Genomic DNA, 26575 nt, shown 5'->3' with positions numbered 1-26575 from the left:
CTTCCTCTCTAATGATTGTAATATGGGACAGATGGGTTGGTGCTAAAGCCACCACAAATATGAGTTGGAATCATGTAAATTAATTGAGAAGGCGGCAGTCCCTTCTTCTGAGGACTCTTTTTGATCATAAAGGGAATTATGAAAGAATGCAAGTAAATATGTCAAAAATCAAAGGTATTTTCAGAAAATAATTGGGAATTTTAACATAATCTGGAGACTATTCAATTTTTCTACACATCAAATTCATTAATTTGATAAAGAGATCGATTAAGAATAGACATACTGTTGGTATAGTATCATAAGATAATTGGGAGGGACTTGAGGAAATCATCTAGTGCACCCTCCTGCTCAAAAAGCAGGCTCAGCTGGGAGGTCAGACCAGGCTGCTCACAGCTTTATCCAGTCTGGTCTTGAAATCTTCCACGGATGAAGGCTGATCAGCCTCTCTGGGCAACCTGCTCCACTGCTTCACTTTCCTCCGAGCAAGAAAAATTTTCTTTATATCCAGTCTATATTGACTAAATACAGTAAAACGGTAAAACTGAGGAGCGTGTGTTACACCCCCCAGCTCTACTGTTCCTAAGCAGCTCCTGGGCGAGATGTACAGAGAGGGCTTAAGCACCCGAAATGGTAGCGAGAAGCTACGCCCAGCATCCAGCAAGGATGGTCAGGCCATCCTGCAGCATCATCTGTAGGTGCCCAATTTTCTGCTTCCCTGCACGCTAACGGCTGCCTGGATTCTGGCCGGGTATTTGCTTACCGGTGCCTGTCATGCAGCCAACCTCTGCCGGCGTTCAGAGAAGAGGCATTTCAGGCTAGTGAGGACCATGTACCCCGGCCAAGACGCTCTCCCCTCCTGCCCACCAAGGCAGGAGCACCAAGTGCTGACTGAAGACTTTGGGCCGCTGGGCACTGGCTGCAGCTCAAAGTCTAAACCATGGTGCTTAACTCCTTTTTTGCAAATCTACTTCCAAGTGCACGAAAACACTGGAAAAGTAATGCTAAGGGATTAGCCATCAAAGCGAAGGAAGCTATTGGAGAAGGGAGCGGGGGAAGCAACAGGAATATTTAAACAGCGACTGGAAGATGTTTGGGTATGTGCTGTAAATGATCTGCCCTAAACTTCTTAAGTGTAAGTAAGCTTTCCTTACCTTAAAAATTGTTTTGATTGTTGTGGAATTTAAAACAAACAAGCAGTAAAACTGGCCGAAGACTAGACAGAATGTAACAAAGGTTAAAAAGATTCATAATCATGACTACGGATTAAAGTTCTAAAATACCTATAGTGGACAGGGAAGTTAAATATATAGTAGAAAATGAATGGCTAGCAGCTTTAACAGAATTCATGAGGATTTCTAAAAATGTGTGCGGAGAAAAAGGAATCCTAATAGTGATTCATTCCGTGGAAGACGAATTCAATAGTAATGATGCATGATAAGGTATGCTTAATGAATATTTTTGTCCTATATTTGTATAGAGATGGAACAACGCATTCACGTCTTGCCAAAACAGTGAAATGCAGCTGATCCCAACTGTAAGAGAGCTCTTGAAAAGCCTGTCAAGACAAGCTGTTGTCTGGTAATTTGCATGCAGGAGTTTTAGTAATTGATTTAGAAGTTGTCTGGACTGCTGGACTTAATTGTTGATATTTATTGGAATTCTGGCAAAGCTCCACTTAAGATATAAAGAGGCCATATGGGAAAAGAGAAAGTGGAACATCTTCAGTGATTACAGAGCTATTACGGTAATTTCTATCCTAAGCATGAACTCAGGCAATAAATGACAAAAAAAAAAAGATAGCAATATAATTCAACATGTTATTATTTTTTTTCAGTGAGATTGCAGGACTGAATAAAGATAATCATATTTATGCAGCTTGCTTGGATTTCTCAGTAGTGTTTGTCTTAATACTGCACGGTATTGTTATTTAAAAATAGTATGTTACAAAATCAATACAACAAATTCAAACCGATTGAAATCTAGGTGATAGATCTCAACGTGCAACTATTAATGAGAAGCTATTGAAGAAAAGGATACGTTTCCAAAAACTCCTAACCAAATGCTGCCTTATATTTGTACATTGACTTGAAGGAGGCCATAACATCATGGCTGAAAATGATGCAGAGGAAGAAAAGGTGGAGAATGGTAAACTATTAATAGATGTCATTTTCATAAAGCAGTAACATTTTTAGAAAAGTCACAGCAATTTGGCCAAACTCAGTGTAGTTTGCCTAGAAATAAAGGCATCATGCCATTTTAGAGAAAGAGGGATAACATATATGCAAGACCCACCAAGGTTCAAAGTTTGGAAGTCAGAGCTAGCTTAGTGATTAGAGAGCCTCAGGAAGCAGAGGATTCTTTCAGACTTGAAATTCAGATTGAACATTACCCCAAAGATATATTTTAGTTGAATGAATACTTTATTTGGCTCCATAAATCAATTATGGAGTTGTGTTGTGCAGTATGTCAACTGTAGTGACCAAAACAGAACGCTGGAATATGAATCATTCAAAGGAATTAAATTTCTTATTCTTAGCAACATTTACTGAGTCCCGTGATGTGTATGCATCAGTTTTTCCACCTCCACCATGAAATACAATGTTTTCATCCTTAGCAAGTTTAGCTAAGGACCATACCTTAAAAACTGTGTATCAGAAGTGACCAGTAATATTAGTTACAGCATAAACCACCCCCCACCCCCTCAGTTAACACTTACAGGGTAAAAGTAGGGTTTGATATGCAAAGCAACAGCCAAACTGAAAATATACCTTGGCCTTGAAAACCTCTTTCTTAGTAGCTGAATAACAGGTAACTGTAATAATATGTCAGCAACACAATGAAACTTCCAACATATGTACACCTTGAGTCTAAAATTAATTAAATGCATTATCAGGAAGAAAGGAATCAAACTGTAGACAAGGCTAGTGTGTGTGGTTAATAAGCAAAGCGCTATAGAGGAGTGAAATCCATCCTCAACTTGGTATTTTCCCAGCTGAGATTAGAAAAATAATTCATACTCCTCAGGAAGATGTTCGTGCACTCACTAATAATGCACCCCTGGCAAGTTTAAGATTGTGTGATTTCTATCATCCTTTGGAATATCTGAAATAAAGGTACTTTTCAACCATGTCTACATCATCACAAGTCAAAAGCTAGACATACTGCAACTGATGGTCACCATGTACACACAGACAGACCTTGAACTTGTATGTGGCCTTTTAGGAGCTGAACCTGAGATGGGAAAAAACTGAGTTCTGAATGTCTGGTGGGACTTGGCCAGGGTCAGTAAGAAGACTAACACTATAACTAAGCCAAGATTTAGGATGGTCGTCTTCCTATTATTCTCTGGTCACCAGTCCTGAGGAATCTGAATCCAATAACTGAGAAGCCTTCATGAAGTTAGCAAGCATTTCCTCATATCCCTTCAAAGGCAATCGAAGAATCGTGAACCTGACTTTTAAAGTTTGCTTACTTTAATACAGAAGGAACCTGTGTATCCTGGCGAGTAATGCCTTCCCTTATTTTTCCTTGCCTTGCCTTCCCTGCCCTTTCCTGCCCTTCTGTGCTTTACCCTACCCCAAGTGATTTATTCACTGCATCAGTGCGTTTAAGTCATCAGAATGGACAGTATTGCTTTATATCTTCAAGCCAAAAAAGAAAAATACTTTTTTAGGTTAACCCAATTTTTTGTATTCTCATTTTGAGACAAGAGGTCACTGTAAATAATTTTTGCCTGAGTGAATCATTAAGCCATTTCACCTTAAATATTGCATTGTACTGTAATTAGCAATACTAGCTCTTCAAATGTTAAATTAGAGATAAGTATTTTGTTATTACAAACTGCAGAATTTCATATTAGATAAAAGTTCATAAAATCATACAGCAGCATGAGAGGTTCTGTTTTTTGTTCTAAATGCAAAGTATGTGTGGGGTACAGAAACATCTTTGGCTATGAGATAAAATGCATCAATCCTGTTGTCCTCATATAACTCACCAAAGCAATTATTTAAGTGATTCTGAAGAGTATCTTCCTTTTCATATGTAGCGATTTGTGTGATAAAAGGGCACTGGAGTAATAAAAAGTGTATATTTTACTGGTGGTTATGAAACACTGTGTGCCTGAAATAAGTATAGTGAGTAATGCCAAATAGCATTTGCAAACTTAAACAAATTGAGTCACATATCTTGTAGAAAACAGTCCAACATACGTGCCAACAAACCAATCTAGGGCAAAGGACTAGTGAGAACGAATGCAGCTTGATTACTATGCAGCATGACTCAAACTTGAAAGAAACTTCAAAGAAAATTACCTGAGAATGGATTTTTAAAATATGTTATTTTTCCTCTTTAATTTTTAATTGAAAACATTATTGAAGTTATTTTTGCAAAAAGCCCCCACCATTTATTTGAATCTTTCAATATTTTTGAAGGAATTTTAATTTGATTTGTTCATTTACACTGGTTTAAGTGAACCAAACATATTTACTTGTTTACTTTTCAAACAGAACCACAGAGAAAAATGTCTTAAGCACTTGTATAAGGAACACTGGCAAATTCTACCTGGAAGAACATGAACTGTTCAAAATTTCTATACAAGGAGATTGGAAAGTAACAGAAGTATGGAAAATATTGTTCCATTTAATAAATTATCTAAGAAACATCTTGTAAAATTAAATTTGCAAAGTGAAAAACACTCTCCCAAGTGAAGAGTAGTAATTTATTGACAGATATGTCAAACCAGTAATAAAGTAATATACTAGAAAAGGGATGAAAAGTTAAGAACTTCATCCCTGAAGATAAATAAAAGACCTAACAGATACAAACCATCATTACACAGAATGAAAATGTTGCAATAAAGTTAAATACCTTGTCAGCAACTGGGTACTAAAGCCACGCTTTCCAATTGAGCAGTATCTCTTTGCAAGATTTGGCTTAAAACAGAGAAAAAATCAGAAACTGGCACTATGCAGCTTAGGAAGAATCAAACAAAGAAGACAAGTAGGAATTTCAGAAGCTCCCAGCTCACCGTGGGGGCTTGCAGACGAGCCCTGCAGATGGGTGCAGGGGCTCTGGCAGCCTGAAGGAGCCCTTGCTCCCTTTTACTTGCAGCCAGCTGTTTTGAGCTGGACTAATTCATCAGTCTGCAAAGAAGCTCCACATACAATGTACTGGCACAATTTTGGGTGGCGTGCTGTGTTTTTGCATAAAACATGATTTTTTTTTTTTAATGCCACTGGACAGTTATATCTTACTGTCAAACTGTGGCCCCAGTGCTGGTCAGTGTCACAGCTCCTAACTGCTGCTGTCCTTGCCTTCAAAACACAAATCCCTCGATGCTGTGCTACATGCTGAGGTTACTGTGAATCCAGAGCCACTCGGAGCTGAGATGTGGAATCTCTCCTAATTCCTGATCCCTTTGGGGGGGCTCAAGTATGTCCTAGCTCTTGATTTCACAGCCTGCTTGGACGTTGTCTGAAAAATAGGCATCTACACCTGAAGTTGCTTTTTTTTTTTTTTTTAAATGAGAAAGTGGGAAGGCTTCCTTTTGGCTACTAGCTCCAGCATGAGAGCTCTCACCCAAGAACTGGAGACACTCCGTGCTGGTGCCTTCTCTGCCTGAAGGCACTCCCCAGCACACCAGCCTGACTACAAAGTTACTGACTGTTTAGAATTTAAAAAAAAAAAAAAAGAGCCCTTATCCATTCGTTTTGAACTCCGTATCACATATTTAAAGGTCTTGCAGCCTGAAAAAAAAGCAGTGTGAAAAGCAGCAGGGCTCTGCAGCCCAGCAGAGCAGGCATTCGCTGTGGAGAGGGAAGACACGTATTCCAGGCACCAGCATCTCCCTCTCCGCCACTTGCCCCAGGGCAGTAGCACCAACCACCCCTGACCTGCTCCTTCATGGGTGTCCTAACGAACAGGCATGATAGGAACACACAGAACAGATTGAACCCTTCGGGCAGTGTAGAGTAATGTTTATCTAGGTTTAGGATCCAGATGGGGCTCGGCTCAAGACAGGTGTTCAGCTGGTCAGTACTGTCAAAATCAGATGTTTTTAAAACCTTCAGGCTTAGGAGCTTTTAATCACTAATAGTCACCTTTACAGGGTTTGGGGACTTTTTTTGAAACTATCAAGGCTCAGGATTCATGGTTCCTGAGGTCCATTTTAGTAATGAAATCTTTTTGTGGAGATGGGCCTCAGTGACAAAAGGGTTATTTTGATTCAGGCTCCAAATTAATCTTGCGTCTCCTGCGACTGCTCCTGAAGGACATTTGCAACTCAGAGGCAAACATCTAGAATAACCTAGTCCTACCTTTTTGGAGAACCTAAAGGAATTCAGATGATCAGGCTTCTTTATTTACGGAATTGTCTCATTCATAGACCCATCTTTTCACTATGGAATTTCTTGGTTTGCGGTGTATCTATAGCATTCAGCTTAAGTGCTATTAATGTCTTATTTATTTTACGTATGCATATATCCACATACTACCACCTAATGAACTTTAGAACAGATCCAATTGCAAAAGATGTATTCAAGGAAGTTTTAACTCTGTCCCAGCCATTCGGAAAGCAAATATAATTCAGTTCTTGCCTATCAGTAACTAGAAGCTGAAGTCAGTATTGTGTAGAACAAGCAATGCTTACCATCAGCAGCCCTTTATAAGCGTAGACAATCCCAAGCCAAATTGTCATGTGAGTGTTTTCGCAGTGCTCCAGGATTGGTCGGATGGAGATATCTCTGCCCGCAGGGTCCGGCTGCAAAAATAAAAGGTGAAATATGTGGATTCAGATTTCATTTGTATTCATTTGTACCACCTCAGAGGTACTTAAATCTACCCTCAGTAGACTGAGGATGGGTAGAATGCAGAGTATTTCAAGTAACTTGCGATGACTGCAGACCCATGGACCTGCAAAGGGATACAGTGAAAAGTAAAGATCTGAGGGAAAAAACTGCATGATAGCTACCACCAGGTGAGGTCACCTCTACTGCAAACCAGAAAGAAAATGTCTGAAGTCACTCTGTCTTTAACAGTGTCAGTCACATTTATCAGCTTTAGGACATCTAATTTTTCTACAAGGCAAACAGCTTGAATGCACAGGCATGAGAAGAAATGTACTTAAAAGCCATCCTTCCTTTCACCTGCGGTTCTTGTGTCACTGGCAAATGGCTGATAAACAATGTATGAAGCAATGCTGTGTTTCAGGTGTTTTTTCATCGATAACCATGAGCTAAATCAAAGGCCATTTACTATGGAAACTACAGCAGCAGCTTAGAAGAGAGTATAAATCATCAAAACTCTGGAAAAAATGTCCTTTAGAGCAAGTGAATGTCTACACAAAATTTAATACTGCTGGAAGCTTTGTAGCTTTCCATTTATTTTGAAAAGGAGATGGTATGAAAGTGCAGAATCAAGAGGGCTTGCAGACTATCAGGACTGTTTGTATGAGGGAGAAGTTACAATTAAGACTCAGAGAAACCTGCAAGAACCACCCCCCACCTCCTTGGCCTTTAATTTTTTAAAACAGGAGAAAAAACAGTTGACACAAAGAGCAAATGGGTACTAGCTACTATGCTGCCTACAGTTAGAATACATATTAGGGTCTGGGCAAACTGGTTTTTAATGGTGTCCATTGATAAGAACACAAGGTGCTTCTCGTACGTGATTCTAAGAGATCCTGTTTTAGTTAGATACCACGGATTACTCCTGGTGGCTATTCTGAGCTGTGTGTACCTACAGTCTGTTTTGCTTTACAGAAAACACTGAAATACTGAAAGCTATTTTTCCTTTCTACTTTGAAACAGCAGATCTGAGCTTCAGCTAAACTAAGATCAACCCAGACACAACATTCTGTACCTGGTTGTCCCAGTGGGCTTTGCAATTTCCCTTTTTGATGAATAACACATGTAAAATGTCTCATGCAGAAGTATAGTGATTAATATATGAGATAAGGAAAAATCACGTTTTTACCAACTGAAACGTAGAATTGTACGTGGAAGGACTTTAGAGAGATCTGAATAATTTCCTAAAGCTTATTCTTGCTGCATCTGATGGTGGTATGAATTTTGCTATGGATTTCAGCATTAATCCACAACTCAGTTCCTTCCATCAGTCTTTTTTTATGTGAGGCATTGCCCCTGACCTCATACGCTGTAAAAAATTAATGTAACAAATAAGGAGGTAGATGTGGGGGCGGGGGGACAGACACACGACGACACATGTGACACCAAACAACCTTGTGCAAAGCACTGCACAGTCAAAGGATTCACGATTTTCTTTGCAAATCCTGCAGGAGACAAGACATCAACATTTAAAACCTTTTCCTATCCTGGACTTCTCTAGAAACCCTGAAGAGGAGAATAAAGATCTTGAAAAAAAGGTGTCCTAAAATAAGATAAGATAAAAAGCAAGAAGGCAATATTAACTCTCCCAGAGAGCTTATGACTCCACCCTAATGGTTGCTGATGGCAAGCAAAGAACCATTAGCTGAAAAATTGAAATGAATGCAAACATTAAGTGGCATCACAGCATTTATGATGCTACGAATGTTTGTCTGGGGATCAGTTGAACTACCTCATTCCCCCCCATCAATGACAAAAGCCCAATGGTAAAATTTAGGTGCACAGAAGAGAAAGTACCCTTTAATGTCAAAGTTACAACCTGCTATGTTCAACATCATTTTTGACTAGTACAAAGTAAAGTTCACATGACAAATCATTCAAATATAGCCCTGAATGTGTAACTGATGTGTGAACAGGACTGTACTACAGAGACATTTTTCAGAAATTCTAAACTACATCTGAGCCTGCTATAAAGATACTTTTTTTTTTTTCCATCTTTTGAGTTACAGTATGCCAACAGTTGCATCCCTCATGGTCTGGAATTATGGAAGTTACGTAAAATTTAAGCTTGTGGTCATCAGAATGCCTTTTTTTTTTTTTCCCCTTCACACCAGGGAGTCAGCACAGGACTGTCTCTTCATTTCCCCAGCTCTACATTCTTTCTGCCACGTGTTCCCTGTATTTCAGTTTTGTACTTTCGTGAAACAAGGAAGTTTATAAATAATGTAGACTTCCACTTGGTGCAATGGACAATGTCATGTGGTTTATTTCCCTTGTTCCTGGACTGAAACCTCTACTCAGTCTGAAGGATTCCACCGCTATTAACCAACTATGAGTAATAGGAATTATTCCTTATTTTGAAGAATATTACTGAAGTGAGAATTCCTGTTTGGTCAGTGGCAGATTATATTTTTATTTTCACAACGTGGTTATTCTCTAATGCAAATTTGCTTCAAAATTGTTTTCACATACTATTAGAGAGAAAGAGGTTGCATCATTTCCTTAGCAGGAAGATTGCCAGCTTTTTAAGGCAATGATAGTTTAAAAGTTATGTTAATTAAATAAAACAGTGTATTCAGATTTTCTATGTGAGATAAGAAAATCTTGTGAAGTGCTCTAGGGGGAGCAGGAAAAGAGAGAAAAGTGATTGCAGCATCAGCAAAAGTGTAGATGGGGCAGCACTTCTTTCAAAGGACTTTCCAGATCTGCAAGGTGGCAGTATTTTAAACAAAAATTTGCTGATATCTTGTGCATGTGGAGTTAAGCGTTGGCAGGTAGCTGTAATTTTACAGTGAACTGATTTTGCTGATTACTTATGGCTACTGCAGAATGACATTCCTGGTTTACTGCTTTTAATTTGCCATTCTGGTTCTTCACAGATTTTGCATGAATTAACTAATCATAGCAAAAAGCTGGGTTAAAAAAACATATGATATTTTCTGATGTCAAAAGAATTTTTAAAAACTCTACAATTACAGCTGAATGGAGCACTTCACTGACCTCTCTAATCATCCACCATTTGTGCACTTTGTTACTGCTTTAGAGAGGATGACAACATAAATGCTACCAGTGATTATGTATGTACTGGAAATTTGCCCTTTCCTTTTATAGAAAACAATCTAAATGCCCTTCAGATGTCATTCTCAAAAGCCTGAAGACCTCCTATCCTGTGATTAGGCTGAAGCTTTCCTACCTCTTCTGAAACCTAATAAGGTTTCTGACACTGACATCAATTTCTGGAGTGTTTTCAGCAGTTGAACATAAACAGTTCAATCTGTTCACTTCATACAGGAGTTGTGTATCATCACCAGTGAAATGCTTGTTTTACATGAGATCTGCTAGGTCTAGAAAGCAACCCAAACCAGTAAAAAGATTACCTACAGAATGTTTATATCCCCTCTCTGTGCATGTTCAAATTATTATTAGTCAATTTTGTAGCTTTGTCACCTTTTCATTTTCTTTGCTCCTCAGTCTGCTGGTGGGCTGGCAGATCCCCCTCGTAGTAGGTGAGTGATGCCTTAGGTGGTTACTGCCAGAGGGAGGAGTGAAGCTTAAAAAAAACAGCTGGAACCAGCAGGAAAATTTGCAGGAGGGACCCTGGCAGGGGCAATGACAGAGACCGTCGAGTGCCTCCTGCCTTCCTACACCTCCTCTGAATAACTGAGCAGCAAGGAGACTCTTGGTTCCTTCACCTTTTTATGGTGTGCAATACAAAACTACAGGCTCGGATTAAGCTGCTTTCCAGAGTGGCCCATGTTAGGGAAGCAGAAAGGCCGTGCTTCCAATGCAAGTGCAGTTTTTGTTGAACAATTATCTGCAATTCCTTTAAGGGTCTGGCTCCACTTGAGTAAACAAATGCATGCAGTGTAATGGACAGCTTTCCTTGTCTCGGGCTAAGGTGTGGGAAGATGGGGCAAATCACCCCGAGGTACCTGTGCCTTCTGGGCAGCATGTTATTTCATCCATATAAAGACAGCTCTCATCTCCTTTTTTTTCATCTCTAACTACAATTTCTTAGTTGCTATTATACTAGCCAAATCCCTTCGGAAAAGACCCCGTGCAGTGGGGAGATATTTGTATGACGATTAATGTATCGTTGACTTATTTTATGTCTTTATTGCCATTCCTCCTCTACAGCTCCACATAGGTCTTAAAAAAAGGAGAAAGGGTCCATGTTCCACGAGGCATTTCATCCAGCAAATGTCTGTGAAGAACAGACTGGGCCACCACACAGTATCCAGAAGTCCTTGACCTTCCTAAGGTGGTACTTCTAGGTGGTCACTTTTTCAGGTCCCGTTGCCAGAACACCAGATGATCCTTATTTACAGAGTTGTGGTGCTGCTCTGTAACACAGCTCCCAGGTGGACAATCTCAGCAAGCTTTCTAAGAAACTTTGCAGCAGATTTCCAGTGTGACATTTCATCATTTCTGCAGCTGCAGTTTCATCGGTGAAAAAACCAGAACATTAGGCCTCAGTCTTTTCCAAAGACGGATATGAAACATAAGGTAAATAGTTGCAGCTTCAGTTTACTAGGTTTAAAATAAACTGTGCAGTTCCCATATTATAGGAAAATACAGGACCATACTCTTCTGTCACACTGTTAAAATGGTCTTCATATACCATCCCACTCTCTGTTTTATCTTCCCTTTAAATGGCTTCCATCTAACTGGCATAATGACTGTATACTATCGCTAGTCTGCAGCATGAATTAGACAACTCTGGCATTTTTAATTTGGCACATTTAACAGTCATATGGAGCTCAAATGTGATTCCTTATTTGAAAACCCAGACTTTGCTATATTACAAGATCATCCTTACTTCTTTTTAAATTCTTTTTTTTTTCCAAGGATAACTATAGTTAGTTTATACTATAAATTCTGTAAGAAATTAAATTTACTTCCAAGTTGTAACAGGCCCTCCTCTGTGCTAAACTGCATATCCGAATAGAAAGGTATTCCACAAAAGGGTTTAAACAGTTTTCACATGCAGTATATTGTAGCCAGGCTCTCAATTACTGACGAAAAGAGAAAAAGAAAGATCAGAGGCTATCTACTTTCCAATTACTTAATAATTTGATGCATTTTTAGAGAAAAAACAACTGTGATATGAAAAAAAGATTTGTCAGGAAACGGATCCCTTTTTTTTCATATGTTTATTACTTTGTGTGGTCATACCTTCCATGAATACAAAATGGCAGATGCAATACCAAGCTGGGTTAGCTCACTTGGAATGTCTTCCAATTAAAAATTTGGTAGGCAACCCAGAATAAAAGCTTGCTTGTCTTTGTTCATATCTGAGCTTGGGTTTAGATGCGTTATGAATTACATTTTATGTTGTATAGTAGCTCAGCCGAGTATAAAACTGTTACTGGATTCTTGCAGTCCAGTGACCAATTTAATTTCCCTTCAAGATTAATTGAGAAGTTTCATCATTTCTGTAATAGTCTAATGATCCAGGAGAGTGATTGATTTAAAGACTTTTTCTTCACATATTTTTCTTTGATGCAGAGTCATGGGACAATTTGATCATGGAACAGAAAATCAGCTTTTAATAGGTAAAGCATGGTACTATTTCATATAGTAAGAGCTGTTTTCCAGTATGGAAATGCAGGATTCTGTTGATAAAAGGAGGCTTTCAACTAAATAATTATCCTTACACCTGGCCACTCCATGACTGCTGCCAGAGAAATGAGAAACATGATTCTGCTGACTTTAGGAGAAGGTAAAAGTCCAAGGTTCTGAGCAACCACAATGCCCATGGCTTCCAGTGTGCACATCTGATGTTCTCTCATGCAGGCCCCAAGGAGAAAATTATTTTAGACTTGAATTTAGATTTGCTGTTTTCAAATTGTTTAAATAATGTTATTTATATTTGTAAAAACTTTTACAGTTGATGATTTATGAATACACAACTGCAGCAAGATAGAATGCTATATCAGTTCCCATCTGAATAGAAAAACTTCTCATAAGGATCAAAAGTTTAGGAATGTTACTTTTTTTAATCTGAGGTGGAAGACAAAATGTTATTTCATGAAATAGTTGCAACTGCTTCAGCCCCCAATCTGTGGATTTACTTAGTTTGTACCAGAATAACGGATTGATGCTCATGGCACTATTGGAAAGGGAGCTGTTACCTCATTTCTGTAGATGAGGAGGAGTCGTCATATGAAGGTTAGGCAATCTGCCTAGGAAATCTGAGAGGAATTCAGCCTATTCTGCTTTACTTTTTTGAGTTAGAAAAAACATATTCCTTTCTGATAACTATGATCGATATAAAAATTGTCACTCTAGTTTTTATTGCTCCAGAGAGAGAAGCAGTTTTATACAGTAAATTTCTAATTAGAAATTAAAATTAGGAATTTCTAAAATTCTAATTCTAATTCAAAATTTTAATTAGAAATTTACAGGGGAAAAATGTTGAAGAAAACTTTCTCTATCTGAATCTTTTTTTCTTTGGAAAAGGATCAATTTCAATAAATTTAATGACTTGAAATCATATTTAAAACCAGTTTTGCAATTCTTTATGATGTCCCCCTGCAAAGTTTTTTAAAATGAAAATATGTGATTTTTAGATTGTAACTAACTTTTAAACCAGTAATTATTTATATTAATTATACAGATTAAAAACAAATTACTGGCATTTCAAATTGATGCAAACAACAACAAAAAATTGGCTCTGTGTTTTGTGAAAGTTTTAGAAAAGTTAAGTTTATCCTAGTTTGAAACAGAGAAGATTCCAGCCACTTCAAATACATTAATGAATGAGGCTAAGGATTGCTCTTGAAGTTTCCGATGGTTCCACAGTGGTGGCGAGTACTGCAGCAATGCAGTATAGCAGTGTTATTCCCAAACCCACAACAGGAGTGGCTTGGTGGAGTTCTCCAGAGGAGGATTTGCACAGAGCTGCGGTAGGAAGTGTTTCAGGATGCAAGGTTTCTCACATAGATCTGAATACACACCCCTGTCCCTGTGATGTGAAGTAAAGGATAGCTTTAGGTTATCCAGGGTGATTACAGGGTATTTTCTGCTTCATTCATTTTCTTGTTATACTGAAATTCAGCTTCCCACCCCACCTCTGTCAATGGACTGGACTTAAGCATTATCTAGCTTCACAAAAACTTCAAAATTTAAACTCTTCCAACAGTTCAGAAAAAATCCTGTTTACATTGTAACTCCTAAAAAAATCTTCATTACAAGTGGCATTTTAGCACAGCATACACATGGGACAGTAATTCTGTAATGGTTGGCTAGCTAGAAATCATCACACGATGAAATGACATTTGCTGGAATACCAACATGTATATCCCTATTTTTTTACCTGGTCACTTTTTTTTCAATTTGGTTTTCTAAAACACAAAAAAACCGTACCATATAAACCAAGGAAAAAAGTATTAACACATTTTGGGGCTTCAAGGGTATTAATGTAGATATTTTACACCACTCAACTTGCTACAAACACAGAATCCAGGTCTAACTTTACAAGTGGGTGGAAGCAAAGAAAGACAGACAGAAAAAAAAAGAAAACATCTTAGAGATAACCACTGTAATTCCTACTACCCCAAAACAATAAGGTCTTGTAATACAGTCACAGTGATAGTCACAGTGTAACATCTTTAAAACAAACCTACTTTCTATCTCCCCATCTCTCTTGTACAAATAATTCCATAAAGCAGTAAACATACATACTGTAAGTTAGTGTGATTGAAAGATGATAAAATGCCAGAAGAGTTATTTATAAGCTCTTGTATTGTGAATGTGTCCATACGTTTACTTGTAAAGAAAATCTCTCAGCAGCATTATTTATAACATCACTTTACCTAATGATTTTTATTTTGCTGTTCTGGTGCTTCATTTTTATTTAAATTAAACTGATTTTTGAGAGCCAAAAGGTTCCCAGAGATTTCTTGGTATTTTTATTACTATCATCCCCTAATCCAAGCAGTTTCATTTATTTGCATTAACGTAAAATACAAAATAATAGATTAGACTGAGGAAAGAAACCCCTGTGATCCCTGCAAACAAATGCAGACTAGTAATGAAAGGGAAAAGGTAAAAATTCTTGTATCATGAAGTGTTTCAAACAACTGTGACTAAGTCTTCCCACTCTGCACTCAGCAATCTCTTCAGTAGAAATTTTACATCATATTATTTCCTTGGAGAATGTTGCCCCAATTACATATCTAGGGACTGCATAATGAAACGTTTCTGTGTATGTGCATGGAGGCAGCGGGACAAAAGTGTTACAAAGACTTAATAAAGCATTCTCGGCAGTAGAACATTTGTTTTTCTTTGAAGGGAGGGCAAAAGGCCAAGCTATGTAAGAAAAGCGGGTTAGAGGAATGAAGACCTTTGTTACTACCCAGACCCTCCTGCATTGCACAGATTCTTCCAGAAATGTGCACTTCTTGGTATCAGCTTCACAAACTGAGGAAGAGTATATTCCCCTCCATTCCTGTGAAGCTGCCCAGATTTGTGGCTGACAAGCTGGACATGCAGTTGCTTCTAGGTTTTTTTTTTCTTTTCCTAACTAGATTTCCTGCTATGCTGGAGACCATGCCAGCCACTCTTCTTGGTTGCTGGAGCAATTCAATACCTCCTTGCTTATGGTAATGGAAACAGGCAGCGTTAATGTGGAAGGATGGCAAATGCATAAGGGAGAACAGTAGAGCAAAAATGCAGAGGACAGCCATAGACAAACTGTTAGGGTGGCCCCAGCAGGAACCAAGATAGAGGCTTTTTTTGCAGATAATTTTCTAGCAGGTAGGCTTTGAGTTGTAAGCAAGGCTATGACTTCTCGTTCTTTCTGTGGCACTTAGAGAAACAGGATTTAGCACTTTTCTGGTAAATAAGCCAGATTTGCACCCAATAGATAACAGAATCTATCATCAGTTGCTCCTCCCAACAAGAAAAACTCTCAGGCTCTCAATTATGCCCAGCTATTTGGGCCAAGGAAGGCAATAATCTCACCTCTATAATTGTCTTATATTTTCTGTTTAGTGCTATAATTCCTTTGATTTATGGATTCCGACAATATTTATTACTATGCCTATTTGCATTGCAGTGACAACAACAAATGGACGCTGTCTTCATGCAGAAAGTGAAAAATTCATTCCTTAAGAGGATTTAAAAACATACATATGAGGGGTGGGAGAAGAGAGAAGCATAAAGGCATAAAGTAGGATTGCATGACATTTTCAGAGGTAAATATCAGTGGAGACTACTGTCCCCCTATGCTGGCACTGTGGCAAATAAAAAGGATTACTTCTCAACTTGAAGGACATTTTAATTTCCTCACCTGTTATTTTATACTCTCCAAAATGGTTAGATGATGGTCCATCAATGCACTACTGGAGGATTTTGTTGCTAAATTTATGACTGTGCTAAGACATAATTCAGAAACTGTTGTATTAAGTGGAGGTCTTTCCTTTGTTTTCAAAAATTTTGAGCAAATCTTTAACTCATAAATGCTAAGACTAGCTTAATAAGTATATTCTCATAATTACATCACAATAGTTGTAGCACCTAAACCTCCTCCAAAGTCTTTTTAGAATTAGGTGATTCAACTTCCCCATCACAAAAGTTGCTCTGTCTAAAATCAACTCCTAATTTCTTGTTGACAGTCAAATATAAGGTGCATCTTAATATACGCAAGTACATGAAAACATTTGTCTTTCATAAGAATTTTGAAGATTTCAATTTTTTTCTCCCACCTTGCAACACTAGTAATGTATCAGATATAAACATTTTTACATACCATCATCCAAAACTGAATGGAAGAATAAATAAATAAAGGTCAGGTCAACAGATATATTTTTATTACTTCAAAAGATTTAATTTGTTTTTGACCTTTTAAAACTGTTAACCTTATTTGATATAACCTAACTCCATTTTGAAAAGAAAGGTCATTTCGAATTAAAAAGAGATATTTTTTTTTAGTTAACAAAGGTCAACAAGAACATTTTAGCACTTTTCTACCAAAATAATTCTGCATGGGAAAACTCACTGAGACTGCCTTTTTCTTACAGGTATATAAATCTTATGACTACTCAATGTTTTATGAGAACAATATCTCAATATCTAAATTAAGGAACATGGACAGCAATAATTTTCTAAATCCATGGTCTTGACAGATTAATTGTGAAGATTCACCCTTGATAGTATAACTGATCCTATCTTAGAGTAGAATGACACCAATGAATGAACCACACATCTTTACAACTTTTACTGGCATAATTAGGCCAGTAAAGCCTACAAGCTGGAGGTGAGTATAGGTGACTAAAGGTACACAAAATATGCCTTCATCTTCGGTAGAGCCCTGCTTCGGCTGTGAAAGATGTAGCCCTCAGCAAACTAAAATTACTCTTGGAATCTTAAATTGACGCTTTTCCTGCCTTAAAGAAGGAATTTGAAATGCGGCTTAGGATTGCACAGTTAATATTGGCATTACAGTTAAATAAGACTGTTTTGATCGTTGTCTCATCTTCAGCAAAATGCAGGATGTAGATTCCCTTGCATTAACTCCAGTTTGAAATAAAACATCTCTTTTAGAAAAAACATTCAGTGATGATGAACCTATATAACTGTTGCTGAGTCAATTTTGTTGACTGCAAAAAAACCTGACCCTCATTTTGCTCCTCATTTCTAAAATGAATTTAGTATCTGGTTCCCTTAGTTCTTACTATGTTTTGTCTAATGAATTGAAAGGCTATGTAACAAAATTTTGTTCCTATGTTGGCATTTAAAATTTTGGCCCAGTGAACTCTTAACATAGTCTTTGATAAGCTAAATATTGAGCTCCTAGTGTTTTTCTCTATGGACAAGTTGTATCTTTCTTTAAAAAGTCTTATTGCTTTTCCTTAGACAATTGGACCAGAAGTTTCCTGAATTCTGAAGAGTGAGACGAAGCACACTGTGCTGGTTATGGGTGCCCTGGAGCCATATCCAGGATTAATACCACCATAACACCCAAGGTCAAGAAAGACCAAAGTGTATATATGAAACTACAAATGCCATAAAAATCTCTCAATGTCTCTTTACTCTATTCTAAATGAATAGAGAGATGCTAAGATAGTTTAAAAGCTATAGAAAAGAAAATAGATAATCTTGAAATCTTATTCACCAAGTATTTCTCCTGATTTCATAGGAATAGTTGACATGAGTAAGAACCAATAATAATTGCACTAAACAACCTTAAAAGTTACATGCCCCCAAAACACAAAAAGAATAGCAGTTACGGAGATTTTTTATTTTTTTTCCGTTACGTCTTTCTTCTACAAATAGCTATTTCAGTGTTGCCACTTCTATTGACGTTATTCAGTGCAAAGCAGGCAGTCATGGGAATTTTTTCTTTCTCTCAGTTCAGTAAAACTTTTATGCAACATTTTTCTTAAATAATTTATCTTCTTTCAGCATCTGTCAGACCAGATTTCATTTAACACAAGTCTACCACACACTTTAAATGTTGCAGGTCCTTTGCTCTGGTATACAACAGAAGAGTTTTCAGTTGATAAGAAAGCAAGCCAACATGAAACAAAACCTAGCAACCATAAAATCCATTTTATATTTCTGTAGAATTGTTTTTTTTACATTGTTAAGCTCCATATCATATAGTTGGGGTTTTTTGGCTTTTGAATCATATGTTTGATATATATGTAGTACAAGCAGATAAGTCTGCGTCTACTCTACCTTGCAATTCCTACATCTTCTTGACAAAAGTAGTACATTTTCTTATTTATAAGATTATGTTTCAGTGAATTCTTGTATTAAAAGATCTGGATGAGATAAAATGCTTATTTTCAACCTAACGAATTACAGGAAGCTGTTGATCTGTAACCATGCTCTGATGTATTTTCGTATTTTTTTCTATAACTAAATACACAGTGTCTATCTATAGCTGTACTTTTCTTCTCTTGTCATGTGAACTTTAAGTTGTCTTGGTAGATACAGATGATCTTACCTACAAGCATCTTCCCAGTTCAGATGTGTCAGGTGTTAGTTTAAAAGGATTGTTGCAGCATCCAGTATTGGCAGCAAAGCTTGTAATCTTCACTGGCCTTGAAGAATTCACTGAGGTGGTTATTTCTGAGGTAAAGAGCTTCCACCGTCTTCTGAACCTATCCATCCTTTTTTTTAATAGGGTGTACTTAAGGATTTTATCATTCCTCCCATTATTGTTTTAGGAATGCCTATTACATAATTTTATTTGTAGCAGGTGAGCATGTGTAATTCTTCTAGAGCACCTCTAGAGCTGACATGAAAGCCCTCAAAAACTCTTTCTCAGCACAGCCCCCGACAGCTTACATTTACACCCAAGCTTTCATTTCTGAGATCAAGGCACTGAAAAGAAACAGTAAGTGGATCAGTGCCTTTGTTCTTCCACACCATTTTTCACTGCTCACTGAAAGACAGGCAGAGGATGAGATAAGCCCAGGCAGACAGGCGATATCAGCACAAGGGCAAGAAAAGCAGAACATTTCTGAACGGTGACGGCTGGTGTCGGCTAGGTTTGTCCGATTTGGCGTTCACCTCCTTTGGGCTATCCACCTACAGCCACCAGCCTGTCACACGTTTCAGGACAAACCTCTGCTGTTTGAGCTACCTGAGCAATTATTACGCTGTCACCGTATCCCCTTTAAGGTAGCAGTGGGACAAGACTTGAGGAGAAGCAGGAGTTGCGACCTTCTGGCACTTTGTTCTGGACCGCGTGCTGCAGTGCCGGAGGACTTCCTTGGAGCAGGACCGGCCTAAATAGCCGGGTAAGATTAAGCAGCAGAGGTATGGCCCTGGGAAATCTCAATTTTGCTGATGTGCTTTGAGAAGCTAAGGAAAATGCAGAACGTTCTGCTATAGAGCTCTTGGTTGATCTTCCCCAAAGTAAATCCACACTGAGGATTTCTGGAGCAGCTATGGCAAGAGCCAAATGATCCAACTTGGCAAGTTAGACGTCTTAGCTCCTCTGCTGGAAGAAGCTTTCCTTACCAATGAGAAACTGAAGCTTGAGCTTGTGTTCACAACTCATCTGAGGCTTGAAAAAGTGCCAGTGGTGACAATTCTCGATCACTTGATTCTCTACGCAGCAGAGCAGACTTTTGGTAAATTAATCAGGAGATGAAATAAGAGTCTCACAAATACAGCTAGGATAGAAATAAACCTTGGGAGCAATGCTGAGATCTGATGGAACAAGGGAAATACTGAAAACTTAAGACGTCTGAAACATCCGACCATTTTTGTTCAAGAAGACTGTGGGGAAGAAATGAAGTGGTGGTGAAAATATTCCCTTTTGCCTGCCAAACCAAGAGAAAGGGAGGAGGGGGCTAAAGCAGAAAGTGGCCAGGTTCACATGCTCCCCCTAAATAGCATCTCCTTCTGCCACTGCAACAGCTAGTGGGGTATGAACTGACTCAGCATCAGTCCCATACACGGTACCCCAGTTAACATATATGAACAAAAAATGGAAGATAATTCTTTCCGTGACCTGATCAATATTAAAAAAAAATTTTTCTCTTTTTATGAACTTTTCTAAAAGTGATTTTTCTCTTGAAATGTGTTTGTGTAAGTAAATGTGTATTTCCATGGCAACAAGGCCTGATGTTCCCAGAATCACCTTGCCCTTACTTTATGAATACATCAGGCATTCAATACAACAAATTAAACAAGAGCAATTATTGGTTAGAAATGGAAAACTGCTTTCTTAGAAGGCGGTTGAAGGCTATGAAATTCACGTCTCTATGAATCAGAAATTGTATTATTATTTTGGAAACAGGAACGCCAATCGAGGCAAAATACAAGTGCAGTGCTTTGATCTTGACTTAACAAAACCAGTGTCTATTAGCTTGAAAAATGTCCATCCAATGTTCCCATCCAGGGAAGAATCGACAGGGAAAGACATATGACAGTTATTCATACACTTATTGTTTATAAACAAGTGTATCCACCACCGAGCAGTGCTAGGATATCATCAATGGGATGAACAAATGTAAAATTTGAGTAGACTGTGATTTAGGTACCCTGTTAAAACTCCAAGATTTACATATTACATACAGTGAATAAGTAGCATGGTTTGTTTGCATACAGTTTAGGGATTAGAACATCTATTGTTCATGAAAAAATTTAAAAGCACCACCAAAGTTATTTCAAAGTACTCATACTATCTTTTACAGGGCAAAAAAACCCCAACCAAATTCTTATCTAAAATTTCAGAAAATTAAAGTTTTCATGTTTTTACCTGGACTTTTTGTCAGAGTTAAAAGTTACATGAACCCATTCCTTACAGACAGTTTATGATAGCCTTCCTCAATTAAATAGTACCATAGTCCACAAATAATTCTCGCTGTAGTAATTAGGGCAACATGTGGAATAAAGTATAAGCAAAAATTAATAAGGATATCAGAATCCAGTGCTTCAAAAGCAGAGAATCCTAATTTGCATATTAAATAGTACCTTAGTGCTGTATGAGCAAACTGTCACAATCTGGCCCTATGCATTTCAATTTTTATGGAGGCATATTAACTTCTTATTGTTCTTTAAATACTTTTTTTTCCCCCAAAAGCAATAAAGTCTGTGGTATCTCGATAACTATATTTGCTAATTATGACTAAACAAAAGGTTTTAATTTTCAATGTAGTATATTTAAATACACTGTGTTCAAGTACTGTACCAAATATAATAGTCACAGTATGCAATTTGGATTGAATCAAGCAACCATGAATCTAAACATTGAGATATGCATTGTTCACATGTGAATCAAATCAAACCTGAGGACCAGTGTCTCTTGTGACAAGCAATAACAGCGTCATCCAATACTCTCTGATCTATATTAGCTGTGCAAATATGTTCTTTTTAATTAAAAAGTATATTCTCATAATGCAGATGTTATAGTTTAATTTCTATTCCCAACATATTTTCACAAATGTGACTCCTGATCCTCTCTTTAATAGGCTTTATGTTTGCCAAAATAGTCTCAAAAGAATCCAGTAACGTTTATCTCTATGGTTAAAATCATTTGCCTGTGCCACGAGTTACGAAGACACAGCATGTAGCTTACAGCCTAAAATCAAATCCACTGGGCACCATTTGTTGCTTCTGGATTTTTTTGCCAGAATATTTTACTCGGTGGAGAATTACTATAAATATATACCTGAAATTCCCTGACCAAACACCTGCCTATGTGGACATAACAGTATCTTTACCGGCATCTCCCAGAACAGGATGTGCTGTTATTTGCACATGTGAATGGCTGTCTTCAACCCTTAGCATTTCAGCATTATCTAAATGAAACAATAAAAATAGAAGTAATAAATACACAGATGAAGGACATGAATGAATACACTATTTTCCTCCATCATCATGCCACCTATTAACAAAAGATGAACACTCACACCTGTACAAAATAGTGTTTAAAACAGCTGTAAAAGACAGGCAGGTGCAGGCTGTGCTAGCAGAGGAATTTATTTTGTGTGCATGGACAGTGGCAAACAAAGAAGCTATGATGTTATTGAAGCTATCCATTAATGTGACTGTCCAGCAGGGTTAATGTGCCTTTACTAAAGGGTGCAAAAGGGTGTATTTTCTAGCTCTGCAGATAAGTGCAATTCAGAGTATATTATGACTTCAGATCCAGTAGCTGTATCTACAAACTGATTGCTGTAGTTGTTCTTTCTTGTCACCCAGCTGCCAAGGCGGGGAGAGTGCCTACTCTAGGTATAATATGCCTTCCCCAAAGTGAAAGGGAATCTTATTTTTCACTTTACTGGAGTCAGGATTATGCTTGTGATCTTTTGCATTTTTCAAGCTTGACAGGGTTCCTACAACTGCAGCTACTTTGAATCACCATCTGTACCATGTCCTGGGCTAGGTACGCCTATTCAAACCCAGTCCTGTGATCCGAAAACCCATCAGTGGATGGAGCACATTAGGCACACTTTTGGAGCACACCTTCTGATTTAGTTTCACTGAAAAGGACACCAGTTCTTGACTTCAACTCTGAGAACCATTCCAGAAGTGCATTCCCAAATTAAAACCCTGAAGCAGACAGACACAAAGTTCCTTGGGGAGGGAAGCCACTCCATATCCTAAGTCAAGACTTAGATTAAACTGAATAACTTGCATTATCAAATGTACATGTGTGTATGTGTGTCTATAGTTTCATATGACATTTCTCTGATAGTTTTTTTTTAAAGAGGAAATTGATATTTAAGAGGCTGCAAGTTGAAGATTCAGAGTTTCTCTTTTAATTTGCATTAGAATGCTGAACTATAATTTAACAAGATCAAAACAGAAAACCAAACCACCTTACAAAAGCTGTCCTTCAAGCATGTAAAGATTCAGAATGTTTCTGTAAATTGCAGTCTTCAGGCTGATAAGACATTCACCATGACAGTATCACCACAGACAGAAACCTGGAGGGGTTTTTTAGCTATACCCTCACTCTAGATCTGTGGTTTTTAATTTATGTCAAATAGTGATAGCATAGTATCTTGTATGGTAAGCCTGATTTATGAAGGTAGCTCCTATGTACCATAATAAAAATCACTATTCATTCTTGGTAGTTCCTTAGAGCTGTTGCATCCAGCCAGTCACTTGTGATACTGTAGCACGTACAGGTACACCTGTGCCTGGGCAACAACTCTGGGACCTACTGACGACGGTCAGGAGAGAAGCCACGGTGTGCTATCTTCTCCTTAGTGCATAGACCTTACACAGGCAACAGTTTGAGCACCTAGTAAAAAGCATGGCTCCCAAGGATTCCTTCTTATGGCCCAAAGAGTCTCTTGTGAGGGAACTGGCAATTTTTGGAGTATCATGCAAACTGCATACATTCAAATCCTCAGTTTGCATCAAATCCACCGTGCACGGACAATGGGGGTAAGGGAATGGAATTCAGCCCAGTGTGCTTTCCTGCCTTTTTCACTATATATCTCCTTCTTCAGAAGAACTTCTGTAGCTCCGTGGACAGACTGTTGGAAAAGCAACACGATATCAGGCTATTCACCTTCGGTGGTGGTATGCAGGGCCTTTCTAGAATTGACTCCATATTCAGCTTGTTTGCCCAAAGCTGGCCAAGCTGCCGTGCTGCAAGCGAAGGTAGGATAGTTGGTGGCACAACTGGCTCAGGCCCAAGTTGCTGGCTTGTCCTGAAGTTTGCACGGAAATACTTTGGTCTTCAAGGGTGGACTTTGGTCTGCACTCAAAATGAAGTATAGATATGCCAGTGGAATATTCCATATACAGATCCACAGGAAAAAAATCCCATGTCTTATCTTCTGCTTAGTGTTCATGTATATGGCTTTTCCCCTAACATATGTCCCCAATTCCCAAAGTGCTGGGTATATTGAAAATTTATGCATGCTTTACATTTAATTTAAGCATTTCCATAGCAACTGCTAGATTTTAGGATGTTTTACTTTTCTCCCAAGATACAGAATATATTCTTCTCAGAACAATTTCCCAGGTTGTGTTTAGCCACATTCATGACTTTCTACAATTCGATTTTCAATGAAAATTACCATATAATCTACCAGAAGCAAGAGTTATTAACAAACACATTGACTTCTATGACTTCTTCCGTCTCACTCTGTGTTTAAACAAGTAGTTCTGCATCAAATGGAGCTAATGAAGCCTGATTGCTCAAAATCAGTGTTTTTGATTGATAGATGCAGGGGTTTAATAAGGTCCAAGTCCCAACTGACATGTTCCTCACTCTTGGAATAGATCAAAGATGGGTGTCCTCTATTTCTCTCTCTTTCCCTCTCCCTCTGTGTCTTTTACACAGATGCTCTACTGTCAGGAGAGTCTAAAGGATGAATACAGTTACCAGAAGCCTGATACTCAACCAGTGTTCATAATGACATGAAGATAGGTAAAACAAACATATGACTGTCTGCATGCTGAAGTCTGGAACAAAATTAAAGGGACTTGAGGTGATGTATGGTGCACCTAGCAGCAATGAACTGATGACCCATACTTCTGTATGGGTGACCTTAAACCACTTTTAAAAACATCAGAGATTCAAGTTGGAATAAAAAATACAATACAGGTAAAAGAGCAAACACGTATACAGATAAAGGAAAACAGGGGAGGTATGGGAAAGAAGAAAATCTTCCTTGCAAATTTTCACTTCTTTCTCATCTGCATTTTGCCTTTCTAAATGTCACTTCCAAAAAGGATTCCACAAGTGCAAGCTATTCTTCCTGCCCCTTTGCTGTCACAGTAGCAAACTTTCATCATGTCTGATTCCTGTTCCAGGAGCACAGCTGGTACAGCATGCATCTTTTATGCTGGTATACCTCCAGGAACAGTCAGCATAAAGCACAAATCTAATGGAGAGTAGGCAAATGACGAATTTAAATTTGCCATCAGGTTACGCACGCATTACCTTCATTTTGTGCAAGCAGTTATGCCTAAGCCAGGTGGTGAACAATCAGGCTTCTTATCCTATCAGGCAGCAACCTGACGCTTTACTTGCCTGATATGTCACACAAACCTGAGCTGCTATGTAAACAGCAATAAATAACAGAGAAGTGGGTGGTGGCACATTTGCAACTTGCACTTTTCTTTCGGTCTCATCACTTTCACCCTAGGAAGCAAGCGAGGCAGTAAAGAGAGAGACACTCTCAGGATCCTGGCAGGCTCCAGGATATAACCATCAAATAAATCAATTAATTTAACCCTAATGTAATTATCTGCTTTAGATGAAGGGTGATTTTAGCTTGCTGAATTCACTTATAAGATCAAACAGTTATCCTAATAAGTTTATACTCTTCTAAAGACGATAGTATTCTCAGCGGCCCTGGTACAACTCCAGTGGCTTGAGCGGAGCTGCTATACACTTACATAAATGAGAGCAGCTTTCAGTCAGGCAGCAAGGATTTGATTTCCAATTAAAAAATAAGTCTTCAAAAATAAAGCCTACCATTACAATTACATTTAAACTGTTGTGGGACTTACAGTGAGCATGTATCTATAGCACTGAATTTATGCTCAATTTATGGATAGGAATTTCAAGAACAGATTCAAAATCAATGCCATTTCTTCTGGTTTCCATGCCCAATCTGTTGTAAATGGCAACGTCCTTGGGAGGAGGGACTATGGGTGAGGTTCACAGCAAGGACCTAGGATATTAAATGTTACAAACTAAAGATCTGCTAGGTTTGGGGTTTTTATTTGTAAAAATGAGGAGGAACAATGTCAGACACGGATGCATAAAAACTGAGCACTTGGTTAAAAGGATGTGGTATTTTGAGCTCCTGATCATGCAAACAGAAAGGCCAAGGTACTTTTCTAAGAAATGTGATAAAAGCCAGGAGAAAAAATTATAAATGTGCATCCTATATTCCCACAGGTTATTAGAGTAAAGAGACTACGGCTGCTGTGATCTCTGTTTTGAGTCCTCTAATGCAGACAAGGTGCTCCAGGAGTGCAAACTGAGGATCAGATGGAGGAATGCTCAGTCCATGAACCCTGGCAGAGGTGGAGGACCCCAGCTGCTCAGCAGCAAAGAAGGCTTAGGCAGTTCTCCCCTAGAAATGGCACTAGGGCATCTGGAAAGTGTAAGAGCTAGGATTTCAGAAGCCTGCAAGGAGAAGTGGCAACTACACCGAGGTTCTGAGAAGGTTAATTTGCACTTAGGTGCCTATGAGGCATTTAGGCAATTAAGAATTTAGATTAATTTGGGGTCCTGGCTCTGTATCCCCACATACATCCTGCAGCGCTTTGGCTATTGCTAGCCTTCCATG

The 26575-nt window shown here is 38.3% G+C and overlaps 1 protein-coding gene across 1 annotated transcript in view; it reads right to left on the bottom strand.

Moving 5' to 3' along the window:
• The window catches only part of GABBR2 (gamma-aminobutyric acid type B receptor subunit 2), a 484603-nt gene that overhangs the window by 32474 nt on the left and 425554 nt on the right, over positions 1-26575 (bottom strand). The window contains exon 14 of the mRNA XM_075024282.1: positions 6647-6757. Coding sequence (XP_074880383.1) covers positions 6647-6757 — 111 coding nt within the window. The remainder of the gene's footprint in view (positions 1-6646; positions 6758-26575) is intronic.

The sequence above is a fragment of the Buteo buteo genome, chromosome 3 (assembly GCF_964188355.1).
Source record: "Buteo buteo chromosome 3, bButBut1.hap1.1, whole genome shotgun sequence".
Lineage (NCBI taxonomy): Eukaryota > Metazoa > Chordata > Aves > Accipitriformes > Accipitridae > Buteo > Buteo buteo.
Note: the sequence above shows the minus strand (reverse complement) of the source record. Positions and strands in the feature narration are given on the sequence as shown.